The sequence below is a fragment of the Melospiza melodia genome, chromosome 6 (genome assembly GCF_035770615.1).
Source record: "Melospiza melodia melodia isolate bMelMel2 chromosome 6, bMelMel2.pri, whole genome shotgun sequence".
Taxonomy (NCBI): domain Eukaryota; kingdom Metazoa; phylum Chordata; class Aves; order Passeriformes; family Passerellidae; genus Melospiza; species Melospiza melodia.
The window spans coordinates 10,487,634-10,506,237 of NC_086199.1; the positions used below are offsets into that span (position 1 = coordinate 10,487,634).

At 45.3% G+C, this 18,604-nt stretch overlaps 1 protein-coding gene across 5 annotated transcripts in view; it reads left to right on the forward strand.

Moving 5' to 3' along the window:
* Nucleotides 1-18,604, forward strand: part of LOC134420118 (exocyst complex component 3-like protein 2) — a 42,632-nt gene that overhangs the window by 11,599 nt on the left and 12,429 nt on the right. For 3 of the 5 annotated variants that reach the window (XM_063159891.1, XM_063159892.1, XM_063159893.1), the window contains exons 1-5: nucleotides 7,210-7,654; nucleotides 8,993-9,587; nucleotides 11,275-11,380; nucleotides 14,924-14,998; nucleotides 17,815-17,915. In XM_063159891.1, coding sequence (XP_063015961.1) covers nucleotides 7,369-7,654; nucleotides 8,993-9,587; nucleotides 11,275-11,380; nucleotides 14,924-14,998; nucleotides 17,815-17,915 — 1,163 coding nt within the window. In that variant the 5' untranslated portion in view covers nucleotides 7,210-7,368. Of the gene's footprint in view, nucleotides 1-7,209; nucleotides 7,655-8,992; nucleotides 9,588-11,274; nucleotides 11,381-14,923; nucleotides 14,999-17,814; nucleotides 17,916-18,604 lie in introns of those variants that run through there. The other 2 variants (XM_063159894.1, XM_063159895.1) reach the window with 1 other exon arrangement.

An 18,604-nucleotide genomic window follows, 5' to 3' on the forward strand; every position in this document is an offset into this window, starting at 1 on the left:
ATACATGCATTACAAATACTCTTCCCTTTACCTTGCCTGTTCCTGATGTTTCCGTCCCCAGGTTTTGCCCACCTCTTGTTTTCTTGGTATTTTTTTCATTCCTGTAAGAGAGGAATGGGTCTGAAAATGCTGAAGACCCTCAGGCAGATTCCACATCATGAAACAGTGCTGAATTTTCTAGTGCCATTTCTCTTCTAAATGCTTTTCTGGTTTTGGAAGAAAACTCAGTGATGTAGTGTAAATGTTTTATCACCATGTATTTGGGAAGCCTGCTTTATTCAGCCTGAACTGACGCTAATAAAAATTTAATGCTTCTCTTTGTGCTCATGAAGAGTTCCTCCCCAGGGTATTTTTCTGAAGTAGCTTCAGAGGATGATTTGCTCTCTCCTAGGACCTTTTTGGGTGCCTCTTGCTGTGGGAAGTCCCTCACTGTAGCTAGCAAGCTCCAGTGCAAAGATTGCAAAAATCTTTCAGAACAGACCTTTTAACAGTGTGATTTGGCATCTTGGTTATCCTGAGCTTTACCAGGGCTAGTGGCTAAGCCAGATTGCTGCTCACTGTGGAGTGGGAATGGAATTCTTGCTCAGGTTGTCCAGAAGTGACAACGGGAGACACTTTGTGCTGGGCATTTCTGAAGATTAAGTGTCTATACAAAAGCTGATCTCTTTTTTTCTACCTCCTCTCCTAAATAATCTGTTCAGCCATGAGAATGAGGGCCCTGAGTAGTGTTGTTGGTGTACCCCACCCCATAATAATAAATGTATTAATATATTGATATATGACTACATTATATATTTATATGTCAGTGTAGTAAGATAAGAATACAGATTTATTTTAAAATATTAATATGTCAATGTGCCCCATACAATAGCTCCTGTGTCAGTGCAAGTGCATGGGGCATTCATGCCTTAGTTTGTAGCCAGGCACACTTGCAGTGGATGTTGAGGGGAGAAACAGTTGAGTTTTGATAATTTGTCAATATTGAAATGTACCTGGCTCCTGTCAGAGGACTCAGGGTGTCCTGGCAGCTGATCTGTAGATATGATTTTTAGTTTCCAGATGGTGTCTGGCAGATGTGCCTGTGGAGCCATGTCAGTGCACTGGGGGTGAAACACTGAAGACTAGAATTTACACAATCACTGGCCTCTTGTGGCAGCAGAAGAAGGATGTGAATGATGTAATGTGGATTTTCAGTCCCAAATCTTTGCATATGCTGCTCTGTGGGTACAGATGGGTGTAGGAAGTTTCCTCTGAAGTTGAACTGAAAGTTTTTACTGCTGGAAAGAATTGATGTAAAAATGCCCAGAGGAATCCTGTTGATCTAAAGCAAGTGAAGAAATTCAAAATTTTAGGCTTGTCTGTCCCAAATGTAGATGGAATATTCATAATACAAACTTTCCCAAAAGAAACCCTTTGGAAAAAACAATGGGTCATCTTGAAATGAGACAAGGTAGTGGCTGAGGTAATCACACTAGCAAACAACATCCATGATTAATTTTTTAAAAATACTCTTTCCATTCCTAGGAGACCAAACAGCATTGTAGATTTCCTCTGGCAAAGCTGCCCTTGGAGTTTTCCTTGGATAAGTTCAGATAACTCATAAGATTAGAAACCAAGCTGCTGGGTGACAGCTCTTCAACATGGCCAGACTGGCAGCCTGCAGTGCTGTGGTGTTTTAGGTGGCAGAAAACCTTGCTGAGGACTAAGCTGCTACTCTGAAAAGCATTGTTTTATAGACTTGCTTGTAGCAAGTCTTCTCTTGCTATGTGGATTAAGATATTTCCAATGCAAGGATTTTTAGGGCCACATCAACCACTTCTATTGCCTGACTCTACAGTTCATTCTTGCAATTTTGGGGATTGTGTGTTTTATTTATTATTACTACTATTGCCATTTTTGCCAAAAGAGGAAGCATCTTCCTTAAAGCAATGCTTGTTTCATTCTGAAAAGAAAAAACAGAATTAGGCAAAATCCCCAGGAATTAGCTAAAAATATTCTAAAAGAACAGCAAAGTAGGTTACTAATTAAGTGAAAATTGAGGTCAGTTCAAAATGGGGTACTCACAATCAGAGGGAAAACAGAGGCAGTGAAAAATTTTATTATAACACATCCAATGAGTGTTATGTTTCAGTGTTCAAGGCAGGGGAAGGAGCAGTATCCAAATCTTTGGGGAACTTATTCCTTGGACTTTAGTGGGATTGCTGAAAGTGCTGGGCCATGCAGTGTCTCTGTCAACCCATCTGCACATCCCCTCCAGTTTCAGACAAATCCAGAGAAGGACAGAAGTTTCAGATTAACTCTTCCAAAATGGCATAAAAATCAGTGGCTGAGCAGAGGAAAGCTACCCAAGCAAACACACTCATGAAGAGAAAGGAAGAAGCTTTTTTCTTTCCCCTTTTCTCCAAAATTGGTGGCAAGTTCAGGGTAGCACAGATCTCAGGCAGGGAGAGGTTGCAGGCTGGGGCTGGGAATAATTCTGGGGAAGGAACTCTGTTCCATCTGTTGCTACAGGAGAGGCTGCCTGTATTAAATATTTGTGCTGCTTTATTTGCACAGGCACACAGGTTATCTGGAGAGTACAGGGGATTTGGTGAGCACCAAGGCAAGGAAACAGTGTTTGTGTACCTTCAGACTGTGCTGCCGGGTGGAGCCTCTGATATCAAATAAAGGCTGAGTTCATGCTGTGTTCCCTTCCTTAGAGGGCACTGAAGGTATATCCTCTCCTCAGATGTGTATGTTTATGAAGGATGTATTGTTTTGTGTGAGCCACCTTCTCTCAGTTTGGTTAAAACTGAATTTAAAACTGGTTAAAACTGACTTAAAATCCACTCTTGTGCATTAGGGCAGGGAATCACATGAATACAGAGACACATGCCACCTCTGGCTGTGTTGTCTTGCTTCCTTAGGAAGTGAAGTTATCCTTAGGAAGTAAGAATTAATGTATGTTTTTCACTGATGATAAACATCTGACTGTGCACAATAGGCAGAGTCACCTCTTGCACGCTACTGTGATGGCAACACCAGCTGCAACGTCAAATGTGAGGGCATGATACTTTTGTTTCTTTGTTGGTTTGCTTGTTTTGTATCTCTCCAAAAAAACCTATCTTGCTTGGAATAGAGACTTGCTCTTCTTTGATTGCTGATGAAATCAAAGGTGCTGTGTGTGAGTGGAGGAACACCTTGTCTGACTGCAATATAGCTTCACAGAGCGGTTTTGCATGGATTTATATCCTAGGAATTCTGTGCCATACTCTGCACATTTCATCATAATAATTAATATATCCTTTCTGCCATGTTTCATGCCTTTGGTTCAAAGCAGTGGAAAGTACCAGCATGTTCTGGAAACAAAAGAAGGAAGTGAAAAACCTCTCCAGATACTGCAATCCACCTGCCTCTTAGGACCAAGTGTATTTCATATAACAGATGCTACTGAACACAAAGTTTCCATTGTCTATGCATGACTGTGTTAATGCAATGTCCCTGCAAAGTGAGCAGAGGCATCACTGCATTGCTGGAATTGGAATATTAATGTGATTGGACTCTTGCAAAGTCATTTAATTTGTAGTGCTAGTAGTCTGACTTCATCTGATCAGCATCAGGACCAAACACCTATTGTTCAAGTCAGGCACACAATCCACTTGTTATGAAGAGATTTTATCTGTATAGGCAGAAGAATTGGGAAATAGCAAGATAAAGATAAGTCAACAGGGAAACAATATAAAATTTCTCCACAACATTCACTTGTTTAATGTAAAATCCCAAAGACAAAGTAGCTACAGTTTTTCTGAGATAGGAAGACAGAGTCTCAGTGATGTGGGGAGGCTGTGGACTTTTCTAGGAGCTCCAGGAAATGAGGGAAACTCCTGAATGCTGGGGATGTTCCTAGGAGACAAATGGCTTCTCTTTCACAGTAAGCATAGTAAGGGTCATGGCAGGGAAAATGACCTGCTAGGAAAATCCCACTGTGGATAAATGGAGGCATTGAAACACCAGGAAGAAGGAGAGGGCTGGCTTCCAAGAAGTGGCTTTGGAGGAAGAAGAAAGTCACTTTGTACACCTGACAAAGGAGTTTGTTCAGAAGCAGAACTCTCCTTGTTCTTGGTCCTGTGTTTTTCTGGTTTCCTATTGCACTTCTTTCCTTGGAGTGTCTTCCCTTGGGTGGGCAGCTCAGGAGCCCATGGAAGGAGCAGATAAAATGTGGCTGTGCACCAGTTCCTTTGCCCAAACCAATGGCTTTGGACAGCAAACAATCCCCTTTGCATTATGTAAACTGTGAAAACCTAGTCTGATCTAAACCCTTTATATGAAGGTGTAGCTTCCCTGTGAGCTTTGCCTGTGTCAGCATAACAGCATCCATGGGAGCCCTGTGCTGGATGATTCCTAGAGACTCAGATCATCCCCATCTTTTAACTGCAGAATTTCAGCCTGAGCAGTAACACAGCATTGGGGACAGAGGGGAGAGACCTGTACACCCTGTTTGTGCTGTTAAGGCACACAGAAAAGCAGGAAAGCTGGCTGCTGGTGGCCCCTGGGCAGCTCCCTTGTGCCATGTCCCCTCCTGCAGGACAGCATTCCCCTCAGAGACAACATCTTCAACCCAAAGCTGTGATAGTGTTCACAGGGGTGTTAGGATGAGGGAAGAGATGAGAATGTTGACTCTATGTTTCAGAAGGCTTGATTTATTATTTTATGATTTATATTATATTAAAACTATACTAAAAGAATAGAAGAAGGATTTCATCAGAAGGGTAGCTAAGAATAGAAAAAGAATGGTAACTAAGGCTTGTGACTGAGTAAGACAGTCTGGACAGCTGGGCTGTGATTGGCCATTAATTAGAAACAATCACATGAGACCAATCACAGATGCACCTGTTGCATTCCACAGCAGCAGATAATCATTGTTTACATTTTGTTCCTGAGGCCTCTCAGCTTCTCAGGAGAAAAAATCCTAAGGAAAGGATTTTTCAGAAAATATCATGGCTGCACAAAGCCATTGTGGGCAGGGGTGCAGAGTGGTGACAATGGATGGCTGGGGCATCACCTCCTGCTGCTGCCGGGCTCAGCACCTTGCTCAGAGTGACCCTCCCCAGACCCGGCTGTCCCTGCACAGCCCTCCTGGCTGCCTGCTGCTGGAGGCCATGGCCTGCTCTGCCCCTGCTTGCCCTGCTTTGTGGGTGAGGGAAGGCAGCACACAGAGCCATGGGGGTGGTTGGTGCTGCAGTGCTCGGGTGGACTGTGCCCTCTCATCCTGGGGAGAGCCCGACATTCCCTTGAGTGAGTGGGTCAAGTGGTGCACGGAATGAGAGTTTGTCCTAGCCTCAGGATGTCAGTCCATCCCTGCAGTCACTCCCTGCTTTCCACAGGCTTGTATTGTATTCCCTTGAAAGAGGCTTTCTGGGAAAACACAGCCATTCCCACACATCACATCATGCTGCCACAGCTTAGGGCACGATCTGCAATTGTAAGTGTGTTCAAAATCTGTGTACTGCAGGGAGTCTTGCTTTCAGGACTGGCACTTTGACATCTAATTTCCTTCAACAGAGAAGTCTAGGGAAATGGTTTTTGTTAGAGACAGGCTTGGAAAAATGCTGATGAAGTGAAACATAAACATATTGTGTTGGAATTTTCATGGGAAAATATTGCTGAAGGGTTTCAGCACGCCTGGAATGCTTCTCTCAGTACTGACCCTCTTATTCCATTTGTATTCATATACTGTGCAGCTATAACATTCAAAATGAAACATTTTTACTTCAGCAAATTAAAAATTAAGGTCAAAATGGAATGTGTATAAAGCCTTTCAGTTTTCAACTTTATTCATGATCTGGGAAAACACTGTATTTTGCAACCTCAGTATTTCCTACTGGCGGCAGCTCAAATGTGTGACCACTGCTGGAATTTCTGTTTCTCTTTCCAAATGAAATGTATTTATTTCCTCCTCCCTATTGTTACTAATGAATCAAGCAGCTTTGTGATAACATGCTGGTGGAATTCAGCACTGATAAAAGAGCCAGAACAAAATATTCATGTGGTTTCCAAGAAGGAAACTAGTGGAATTTTACTATCATGAAAATGTAGAAAATCTTGGAAGAAACTGCAGGCATTAAACCCAGAAATATGAATTAACATATTTGGAACAGTCTAAATGACATGTGGAAAAATCACCCCTTAAATTCATACCCCTGAAATCATTGTGGCATAGTGCATGGTTTTGAATCAATGCAGCTTGTAATGATTAATACAAACTGTCTTCAGCTGATGAAAATCCTCAAGTTTTTGATTTCATCTTTATAATAATGGAATGGAGAATTAAGCCTTCATCTTTATAATAATGGAATGGAGAATTAAGCCCAGTTTGTCATTTTCTTGCAAGAAGGGTGTGGTAAGGACAGCATTTCAACTCCTCTCCAAGTTCTCACAAGCAGTGTAGGGACTTAAAAAAATCTATTTTAAATGCAAGCTCCTGGATTTAAAGGATACTTTCTGTGGAGGAATTTTTTTCTGTGGTTTATGGTCAGAACCTTAACCAGCCTATTATGGACTTCATGCTAAGCAGAAAATCTCCCCTTTTTTCTTCACTTGTGGGTGTTGGGTGGTAATCAGATCCATATGTGTGCATACATGTATGGACACACACACATATATGCTGGATTGCTGCAATGTTATGCTGTTTATACCCATGTGTGTGTATATAAATTTAAAATAATACACAATAGTGTACATAGTTGCTGGAATATTGCACATTCCAGAAGGCTGAGGTTGCTCTTATCCCCTCTGAATGGTGTTATTAGAACATGGAAGCCAACACCCATTCTCTGGGCCTTTACATCCCTGCTGGCTCACACTGGGCTTGCTGGGAGGTGAGGGAAAACTTGGCTCCAAACCCAGATGTGATCTCCCTGCCAAAGGAAAACTCAGGTGCAGCCTGGGCATGCAGGGTGGGTGGAAAAGGATGTGTGCTTCATAAAAGTTGTTACTAATCAACTCCCTTAAACTGATAGGATTGTCATCAAGATAACTGGCAGTGCAGGGATATTTGAATCGTTTAGAAAATGCCAAAAATCCCCCTGGCTTTCCCCCAGTGGTTGTGGTTAGATTACGTATGAGGTTTTTGATATTATTTACCCAGAAGAGGGAAGGATTACATAAGAGGCTGGAAGCCTATAAAAGTGTCCTCACTTGGCACAGACAGGAGCCAGGTTAGACTTTTTCAAAGGCAGCTGAAGCCTGTAGTTGTGCAGGAAAAAATCAGAAGAAGAGACAACTTCTCTGGGAGACAGACACTAAGATTACTTTGCATAAGGCTATTTCTCATGTTTTCTTCTGATAATATTCCCAATTGGACAGAAAGAACCTGAGTCTGCTTGGATCATGCAGAAGAGAAAGCATTCCTGGGCAGCCTTTGTGGGAGGAGGCAACAAGAAGGGGGAGAAAATGACTGGGGAAAATGCAAGAATACTGCCCAAGGCCACACATGAGGAAAGAAAGAAGCAGGAGGCAAAAAGGAAAGGGAAATTGAAAACCTTGGCAGGCAAATTGCTGAAGACTGTGGTTGGTGGGAAGGAAACAGAGGAGAAGGCTGGTGCTGAGGATGTGGCAGGGAATTTGCTGAAGAGACCAAGCTGTAGGAAAGGAGAGGAGAGAGGGACGCCTGCAGGTAACCTTGGAGTTATCTCTGGGTCCAGGCCTGGATCTCCTCTGCCCCTCCCATCCCACAGGCTCTTGTTTTTTATCAACTTCTGGATCAGGTGCTTTCCACTCTCCTCCTCCCCATCCTTCACCTGAATTCTTGTCCCTTCTGAACCCTACACTTGCTACTCTGGGCAGTTCTGAATTTCATTTTTTATTTGCTTCACAAATGTTTCTCTTTACTGTTCTTATTTTTATCTCTGCAAAGACTCCTGATGTGTCTTGTGAGAAAGATGATGTATGTGTGACTGACACCCCAGCCATGTGACTGTGCTGTTCCTCCACAGATGGGAGGGGGAGGTGGGCTGCACACAGGCTGGTTGTGCCAATTAAACGTTTCCCATGTGTTGTATGCATCGAGGCAGGGTGGGTGCAGCTTGTAGGCCCCTCCTGAATAACTTGCCAATTGCTTTACTGAACATCTTTGCATCAACCCTTCTCCATTTCATGTCATGTTCCTCCCTCCAGTCCTGTTTGATTTAATTCTTACTTCACATTTGAGATGTTTTCATAGAGGAAAGGTAGGAAGGATATAGGCAAAACATAGTGGAAGCTCATACTCCTTTCATTCTTCACTCTACATCCAAAGTTGTATCCTGAATTATTTAAGTCCCTCTGCTTCTGGCTTTGCTTAACTTTCCCTGCATTCTCATCAAGTTCGATTTGTCCTCTGGGCTCTGCTCCAGATACCTTTGGCAAACCTTAACCCCTCATTGCTCAACCTTGTAATCTGTAAAACACATGGAAAGAGCCCTGCAGCTCTGTGAGTCTGTTGAGAGAATACATTTAACCCTTGTTGGTTAAATGCATGTGCTGGGTAAGATGCACTGGAAACAAGCAGCACTGAAAATCTTCCTTCCAAGGGAGCTTGCTGCACTTTGGTCCTGCCAGGGTCTCTGTAGAGGAGGCAGAGAATTCCTTCCAGGCTTGGCTTTCAGCAGTTGGCTTGTTCAGAAGATGTGCCTTCTTTAATGCTTTTTTCTGGACAGAAGGTACATTTCTGATGGAAGCATTGTATTTAATGACCCTTCATTGCTCACATGAGGAGGTCTCTGGAATGATGGTAGAAAGCTGCAGACTTCTTCAGGCTTGGTTAACCTGGAGGAGACAGGATGAAAGAAATTTAGAAACAAAAAACTGCTTGCCCTGAGGAAACTGAGAGGTGATAGTGCTAGACCTTAAGTGGGCTGATCTTGAGTAGATCCTGAGGAATTCTGGAATGGATATAGCTAGATAATTCATAACTTGGGTATTAAAGTGATGATCCTATAGACCTGTAGCAGCTTGTGTTCTTATTCTGTTGCAGAGGAAACCATCTGCAGATTCATTGAGCAAGGAAAATTTTTGGAAGCTTGTGATCATATTCATAATCTGGAGCATTCTGGAAATTATGGAATGGGAAAGTCTGAATCACTTTATGTGCTGCTGGCTGAACGAATGTGGACTGTAGTGGGAGAAGCACTCAGTGGAGGTCACAGGATGCTCCTGGAGCCGTTGCAGTCAGTGGGGGAATCACTGAAGTGGGAGAAGCAGAAGGAAGCAGAGTGGCTTGGCAACAGCCTAGAGACAGACTCTGTTTCCACCTGGAGCCCAAACTTCTGGAGAAAAGATCTGGAGGAAAAGCTAATGCAGTACATGACAGCCCAGATTCCCCCGTTTGCTTCCTCTACTGACACCAATGAGACTGCCCTGAAACAGCACCTGAGTCACCTGGAAAGGACATTTGTCCCCAGGCTGGAGCACAGAAGTGATGTCTTCAGGGAAGCAGGACTGCTCGTCACCTATGCCCGCTGCTGCCATGCCTCCTTGTGCTCTCACCTTGCCACGCTTACTGACAGTAACTGTTTCAGCTTCAGCCAGAGCCTTTTAATTTATGAATGGATCATTAAAATGTACAAAAGGTACGTCTGAAGGGCTTTTTTTCCTACATTTTTTTATAGCTCAATTTTTGTTTCTGAGAACAGTCCCTGCTTCCTGATAACACAGCGATGATGAGGAAGGACTCTTGCTGAGTTTAGATTTGCCCACGGTCTCTTTTATCTTCTGTGTTCTCAGAACCAGAGCCTTTTATCATTGCAGTACTGCCTCTTTTTAAATCCTTAATATCAGATTCAGGGGTTTACCAGAGGTGGGCAGGTATTTTTCTGCTGGACTGCTGTTGGACATGCACAGTTTTTGGCTTTATTAAGCAATTTCTTTACTTGCATCAACCCTTTTTTAACAAGGTCCCTAATACTCTAATTAGCCCAGAGTAATTTTCCCCGGCCTTTATGTCAGCATGGTGCTCTATGGATTTCTCTTGTTCTGCCCTTGGTTCTCCCACTGCTTTTTCTGGCTTGTAGTTTTCCCAGTTGTTTCTCTATTTCCTTCATTAGCGCTCAGATCACAGAAAAAACATGTAACAGATCATTAAATTCCTGCCCAAGTCTGGGGAAACAGATAAGGCTTTCCCTCTGAAGAGCAGCACATTTAGGGCCCTTTGGCCCAACGTGAATTCAAAGCCTATGGGTGTCATCAAAGCCTGAAACTTTCTTGTGATTTCTTTTTTCATGGTGGATGAGGCATTTGATTCTCTGTGTCCGTGGTTTAATTGCTACTCAGCAGCTCCAATCTTCTTATGCCTAATAGTTCTCAGTCTTTTTGGATTATTTGATTGCTTTCATCCAAGCCCACAGCTTCTCTGGTTCTTGTATTAATTACACTTATAAACCCTTGATGAGCTCATTAACAGTTCATCAGGTGGTCTCTTCCTCCAGCCAACTCCTGAAGGAGGGAAGCTATGTGGTGGGTACACACTGGCCATCATCAGGTACATGGTGGATGTGGTCAGGAGGCATCCCTTTTACTGCTGCTTTTAAAATGGTAAAGCTTTGGAGTAATGGATTTATTAAATATTGAAAACTTTTATTAAAGTGGAGGTGAAAAATAAGGTAATTTAATTATATAAAGAAAAGTCAAATATAGGAAAAAATGTATTATATAAATGCAGAATCCCTTCAAGGAAAAAAAAAAACCCAAACAAATAATACAGTGACACTATTAGTCAGATGGTAGTGAAAAGAATAGAAATGAGGAGAGCAGAGATGCCAGACTTCAGCATTTGATTTTTCCTCTCTCTAAATACCTTTACAACCTCTATGAAAGCTGCAGTTGCATGAATGCATAGATGCAGTTGTCTTGGTGTATAGCTGCTTCTTATACCATTCAGAAAGAGTATGTGACACTTGCAAAATTGTGCATTCATGCAAGAGTGCTTGGGAGACTCTCCCTGAGCTTAAGAGGAATTGAGCAGCAGTGAGGGGAGAGGGGAACAACAAACAAAACCCTTAACTTGGGCAGCAAATGTAGGAAGAAGAAAAAGAAACAGCACAAAAGAAAAGCTGGTCAAAGGCCATTGTCAAGATCTACTGTGCTGTGGCTGCCCAAGCTTGGCAAGCACTGCTGGGTCCTTGCAGGGCTGTGTCCTTGCAGGGCTGGGTCCTTGCAGGGCAGCCTGTTTGCTCGGTGTGGGGCTGTGGTGCCAGGCAGGCGGTGCTGTGTGCCCACGGGATGCTGCCCCTCTGGCTGAGCTCTTGTTTCTGCACACAGAGGCAGCCAGGCCTGTGAGAGACCCGGGCACAGCCTTTCCCTTGGTGCACAGTGCCTCGTGTGGATCCTTTGGAAGACTGAGGAAAAGTTACTTGCAACTGCACGGGTAAGAACTCAGGAGTTTTACCTCAATCTGCCAGTTTTATTCCCATGGTGTAAAATTAAGGGGTGCCCTTGTCAAACAGCCAGCCCTGCTCAGGCATGTGTGGGTCTCAAGGTTTCCATCTTGACCGAGTTTCATTGCAGAGCCCAGGTGTGAAGATCCATGATTGTCTGCTGCCAAAGGGAGGCTGCCTTGTCCTTGTTCCTTAGCAAGGAAATGTTGGGACTTTTGCAAATCTCTCTTCATCCCCTTGCTGTATATTCAGAGAGCCACGCTCAGAAGCCCTTTTATCTGGAAGAAAGGGAGACTATGGGTGAAACCCACTTCCTTATTGAAGGCCATTTCAAAATGTTATTCATCTTCTCTCCAGCAGTTAATGATCCTATCATGTGCAAAGCTGGGTTTTTTTACAGCCCCTTTGCCTCAGCTGTGCAGGATATTGAGGCTGCTAAATTTGTCTCTGTGTGAACCCCTCACAGTCCTCTCCAGCCTGTTGGACTGACACTGATGATGTTAGAGCAAAGATTATTTCCAGAGCTCAGCACAAGAAACTGTGCAGCTGGTGCCCACCCAGCAGTCCTCCACAGAGAATCCTGTCTTGTGATCCCATAGGTGACCCCAGCCCTGCAGTATCCCTTTCTTTTCTCAGCAAAGTTCCCTCTTTGAAGAATTCTGCTGAGACATGTGGAATACAAATGAAGCAGGGAAGATGTGTTGTGGCAATGGGGAGTTCCAGAGGAAACCACGTTATTTGGAAAACTCAGCGGGGCCTCTTTTATTCAGCTAAAGCTGAAATGCAGCAGCAGGAGTTACCACACTCAGCTCTCTTGCTTTCCATTTCCACCAGCCCCTGGGGAGCAGAGGAGGGGAAATTCCATGGCAAACTGCTGAATCATCCCTGGGAAAGTACTCTAAATTGCAGAGATTTTCCTCAAGAATTATTCCCTGAAGAACAAGAAGGTAGTCACAAACATGCAAGTAGAAGTGCCAGCTGGTGACAATATGCTTAAAGCCTACTGGTTTCAGTGTTTAAGTTCTTTATGGGCTGTTTTTAATCATTACCCTGAGGAAGACCATGTGCTCTCAAGCTCCTCTTTTAGCATTTGTTTCAATGAAGGAAGTGACTTAACTCAGGGCAGTGCCACTGAGGTTATCCTAGAGCAAGTCCCTGAGTCATTGTCAAGCCCTCAAAGATGCTGAGTAACAGTGATGGGAAATTTAACATTTTTTTAGTTCCCTCTAATGTAATAGCTGAAGAATGCTTTTGCTTAACCGTGGGTTTTCTGTTTTCCTGATAAACCATGTGCTGAGCAGGCTCACCTCAGTCTGGTTATGAGCTTTTGTGCCACGCTGCCCTGAGGTTTCATACCACCTTGGATCCTGGAGCATCCCAGCTCTATGTGGTGCTGAGTTGTACAGAAAGAGCAGAGCTGGAAGTGCTGGACAGTGTAGCACAGCATTGCTCCAGCTTGCTTCAAACCTGGCCAGCTTGGGAGCAGCTCCAGACTCAAGCTAATGAGCTTAAGTGGACATAAGCTGAGTCCATATGGAAAAATTATGGATGTCTCCTTAGCTCAGTGGCACAGCTTATAAAACCTGCTTTATCTCTCTATTTCAGCTTCTAGGGTAATTCAGCCTTCATTATGCTAATATACAGGCAGTTGTTATTGAGCAAATATCCTGCTGTTATCTCTTAACAATTGTCATGTATTATTGTGCCTAAATCACATGGTGTGCATTTTGCCACTTCAATGGATGACTAAAATTTCAGAATGAGAGGATCCTGACCAGAATAAGCTATGGCCTGTTTGCTTAGGAATACCTGGCTTATCTTTGGGTGTGGCAGCCTGATATTTGTGCAAACTAAAAGTACTTTAAACAGAAATGAGTGCTGAGAACTGTGAGCATGTCTGAAGGTGCTGAGAGCCCAGATGCCATGAAAACCACTTTGAAACTCCAGTGTGGGGAACTCAGCTCTGCATGCAGGCAGTCCTCCCCTCAGTCTGGACACACCTGGGGCAGGGGAGCTTTGTGCCTTTGAGGTTACAAAGCTGGTGAAATGAAAATGCTGTTGCCATGATTTGGGTTGCCAGTCTGTCACCTCTGCCCTTGCTGTACTGGGGAATTTGACAAGAGTCCAAGGCAGGCCTTCCAGCATGGTGCCAGGGCTCATTCTGATGCTCATTTACACTGCCCTGCAAGGATCACTTGGCTCTGTGTCTTCTCCCCACCACCCCTGTATTTTTTTCAAATGGACAGAAGGAGGACTGAGAAGTTCATGTTCTGCAGTCAGCACAGGTGTACTGACCATCCATGGATCTGAAGCCTTGCAACATTTTGGTCAGACAGGAAGAAACAAGAAGTAAACTGGGTCTGTTTATTACAGCAGAAGTTTTGGTCCCCTCCACATTGGAGCTTTGGTGCCGGACGTGCTGGTGTCACTACAAGAGCTACAGACAAGCAGGCTGTTTCTAATGCAGACACATAATCTGATCCAAAACAACTAAGTGCTGTCCTCAACAAGTTATTAACTGCCTTGCAGTTCCTCACTAAGCCATGCTTTGTCCCATTGTGGGGGGCAGGCTTGAAGTGTTTGTGCAGCTCAGCAGGGATGTGCTATCTCAGCACATAGTGTTCACACATTTGCTCACAGTCAGGTGATGGCACTTGTGAGGAAAGAAATTTTTCTGGGTTGTTTACAACTGCTTGTTTGTCTTTGATTAACACTTTTCAGTGAATATGGGAGAGCAGTTGTTTTGAATATACTTTTGATGAAATTCTTCAGCTGACAGCCACAAATTTCCTAATTCATCAGGCAAAAGAGAACAAAGACCAAAATGGGAGATCAGACTTTATATTCCTTGGAGGAAGATTCAGAAATGAAAGAATAAATAAGCAAGCCAGATTTTTGAGTTTAAAGCTTCTGTAAAGGTCAGATCATGTTTTAAGCAACAAGCCCTTTCTCTGCAGTGCTAGTTTTGTTTTTACAGCCATTCAAACTAGCACAAGCCAGCCAAGTCTTGGGAAATTTCCCATTGTGCAGCCTCATGGGGCCCATCTCACCATGACAGTAGCTCTAAACACTAAGCCTGCTCCTCTTTGCACTCACAAGTCCCTGGCTTAAGCAAGGGAATGGTTTTAATTAATGCTGGCTGCTTTCTCTGGATGCTGGTTGGAGAGAGGAAGGGTGGAAAATCTCAACTACAGTAGCTGGCAGCATGGACATGTATCTAAGCATTGTTTTGCTGTGTGGGCGCCTTCATTTGAGCTAAGCTAACTAGGGAAGACTGTAGATAACCCAAGCTGACACTGGGATGAAAGAAAGCTGCAAATCACTTAAACTCAAACAAACAATGTAGAACAAAACAGAAAAATGTTATTAGGTCAGCTGGAAAACAGCCAGGCTTTGGGTTAAAAGAGACAGCCAAAAAAAATGGAGGCAGAAATTCATCTACTCCAAATGGATAATGAGAGGCTGGGAAACCTAACACTTTATGAATGCCATTGTATCTTAACTGTACTTTTTAATTTCCTTTTATCATTTAGAAGGAAGTGGGGAGAGCACTGAAAGAAGCCTTTGATATTGGGAAACCCCCTTGGGCAGATGCTGCAGTCATTGAGGTAAACTGGGGGGGAAATGAAAAGCTCCAGTCTTTGGGGCTGTGGTGTTTTTGCACACAAGCATGTGGCTATTTGGCAAGACCCAGTTTTGCATGTCTCAGTCCAGGCTCAGTGTGTTAAAAGCCTGCAAGCTGGCTGCCATACTTAAGCTGTGTCTGTTTGCTCCCAAACCTGTTTTGGGGAAAAAAAATACCCCCTTACTAAACCAAGGATCAGCCTGAGCTGATTCAAGCTGAAGCTGCAATTTCATACATGCTCCTGGATCTTTATGTAACCTTTTGGAAAGTGGTGGTGTGTGTTACCCAGCCTGCTCAGTGTGAGCTCTGCAGAGCACTTTTATAAAAGCAGGGAGAGCTGCTGAGCCATGGCAGGGCCCTTTGGCTGGCAGTGCAAACTGCAGGCAGGCTGCTCCTGCTCATCCCTGCTGGGACTGCTGCCCTGGCGGGTCAGGCAGTGCAGGGGGCTCTGCAGAGCACAGCACAGGGCTCCGAGGGTGCTGCAGGAGCACACCTGAGGGGCACACATGTTAGCACACTGCAGAGCACACCTGAGGAGCACACACACACTGACACACTGCAGGTGCACACCTGAGAAGCACACACACTGACACACTGCAGAGCACACCTGAGGAGCACACACACACTGACACACTGCAGGTGCACACCTGAGAAGCACACACACTGACACACTGCAGAGCACACCTGAGGAGCACACACACACTGACACACTGCAGGAGCACACCTGAGGGGCACACACACACTGACACACTGCAGGTGCACACCTGAGAAGCACACACATGTTAGCACACTGCAGAGCACACCTGAGGAGCACACACAGTCTGACACACTGCAGAGCACACCTGAGGAGCACACACACACTGACACACTGCAGGAGCACACCTGAGGGGCACACACACACTGACACACTGCAGAGCACACCTGAGGAGCACACACACACTGACACACTGCAGGAGCACACCTGAGGGGCACACACACACTGACACACTGCAGAGCACACCTGAGGAGCACACACACACTGACACACTGTAGGAGCACACCTGAGGGGCACACAGTCTGACACACTGCAGAGCACACCTGAGGAGCACACACACACTGACACACTGCAGGTGCACACCTGAGAAGCACACACAGGCTGGCACACTGCAGAGCACACCTGAGGAGAACACTGCAGGAGCACTCCTGCTGACAGTCTGCAGGAGCACACCTGAGGAGCACACCCTGCTGACTCGTAAGCAGCTCGTACTGTGGGCAGAGGGGGTGTGGATCACGACCTGCAGAAGGATTAACACAAATCCTGGAGTTTATATGTGGGTTTAAGTGATGCTGGAGATCAGGGGCATGGCTTTGGGCTGTCATGGCTCTTTATTCTCTGCTTTCTTCCACCACCCCAGTGGCACTCCCAATTCAGGCCATGAGAGAGGGAAGTAGCTCCATGGTCCTTTGGGATGGCAGCCTCAGGCACTGGAAGCATTGCAGATCAGCAGCAGCTGGTTTTTGCTTTAGCTGGCAAGCACTGGCTTTTCTGGCCCATCTCAGACTGTGGCACCAAAAGCAGAGCTCACATCAGGGGCTGTTTCCTCCTTGCCTTGCCCTGTACCTGCTGGGGCCATGGAGCAGTGATGTGCCCAGTGATGTACCTGTGTTAGGGGGATGTTTAGCTATCAAAATGGTTTTTTTTCCTGCTCCTGGCTCACAGTGGAAAGTTTTCTAACTGGAACTAGGACAAAGCATGGTTTGTAACATCATATTGTAACATCTGGCCATGCTTCAGCATGAGTGGGTTCACTCTGTTGTGTATGCAACTGACAGGTTTGAATGCTCTGGGGTGGGCGATGGAAAAGCCTAGATTAATAGGAAAGCCTTATGAAATTACCACCTCCTCAATTTTCTCAGGCTGACACTTAAACTTCAGATAGAAAACGATCAAGGTGTCATGGAAACTCATCAGCTGTGGTTTTCTGACACTTTGGTGTGGCTTATTTCATCCAGCCCCTTTGGGTGAGCCTTTGCATCTGTTATGAGCAGTGGAAAAACCCATTTGTGATGTGAGTCACCCTTTGTCTCTGGCTGACGAGCACTGTGAGGGCACAGCATATGGGTCCATCTGTCTCCTTTTTTCCATCTGGCCCTCCTCCCCTTGCAAGCTTTTGTTTCCACAGAGCAACTAATGGGCAGCATTAAGTTGCCACCTGCTCAAGCCTGCCCGATGTGGGGTGAATTTTGAGCTGTCTGGCACAGCCCACCTCCTGCAGACACCTGGGCCACCCAGCTGGGCTCAGTGGGGCAGGACATGTGCTCTGGGGTTTAGCACAGCTGTGCCAGGTGTGAGGGTGGTGGCTGGGAAGGTGACACCTGCCCTCTTGAGGCATGCCATGCAGAGACCCTGGCAGAGGTGCAGGGCACACAGTTAGGTCTGCATAACCCTCTTTTTAGTGGCTGCACCCAAATTTATCTGCCAGGGTGAGTCAGGTAGAGGCACAGATGCTCCTGCAGATGGCAGGTCTGCAGAGCTGAGCTGCCAGCCTGGATGTGGCCAGCAGAGAACACCTGCAGGGACAGGCTTCTACCCAAGCTGACCACAACAAAAACAGTGGTAGCAAAGGTGTAGGGTTAGGCATTACAATAAGGCTGATGAAAAAATACATTTATTTCCATGAGGACTCTCAAACTGAGGCAGAAGTTGGTGCCTAGGGCAGAAGGATTTGCTGCAGGGTGAGCAGTGGGATGTTTTCCTGTTCACTGCATAGGGAACAAATGACTTTGGCCAGTTCTCCTCTCACACATTGGAATCCACAGATACTAACAGAGAAGACAGAGGCTGCCAGGCGAGTCAGCGAGAGCCTGGGTGAGAAGGTGGAAGCTGAGTGCCTGGAGGAGTGGCTGAGGTTCCTGGAGAGGTAGGAAGGATGCTGCTTTCCTCCTTGGTAACATTCTTAATGCTCAAAAGAAAGAAACCCCGATGAAGCAGCTGGTAATGCTGTGTTCACCTGGATCTTGATGGCTGTTTCCCATGAAGCTGTTACTGACAACACAGCACTTCACTGCTCTTTGTGTGCTCAGTATTTGTAGTTGGACTAAAGCTGAGGGAACAAAGTGCACCTGGAGTAGCTGGGACAGGATAAAGCCTTTGGGGGAGATCTGGAGAGACTCAGACCTTAAACACACCTGGGAAGAGGGGCAGCCAGGTGCCCAGGCCTGGCCCTTCCTGACCTGGCTGGGCATCCCAGGCACAGCTTTCTGCTGGCTCTGTGGCAGACTGGGGAGATCTGCTCTGTCCTAGTTCTCATAGCAGAATGAATGTCTGCTCATCTGGCCTCTCACCACTTCCTCTGGCTCCCCTAATCTGCTTTTTGTTCTTGGGTATTTCTCTCCCCATGTATCCCCCTCAGCAGAAAATGCCAGGACTGCTGGTTTAGGTAGTATTTCAGATGGAGATTTGGTTTAAGATCCTTGGCCCTCCACATGATGAGAGGAAAGAAATTCCTATAAAATGGGTTGTGCAGAAGCCCTTTGTGAGACTGACAAAGCAGTTCAGAGACCTTGTGGGTTATTCATACACACTGAGGCTTTGTTCTGCACCTTTATT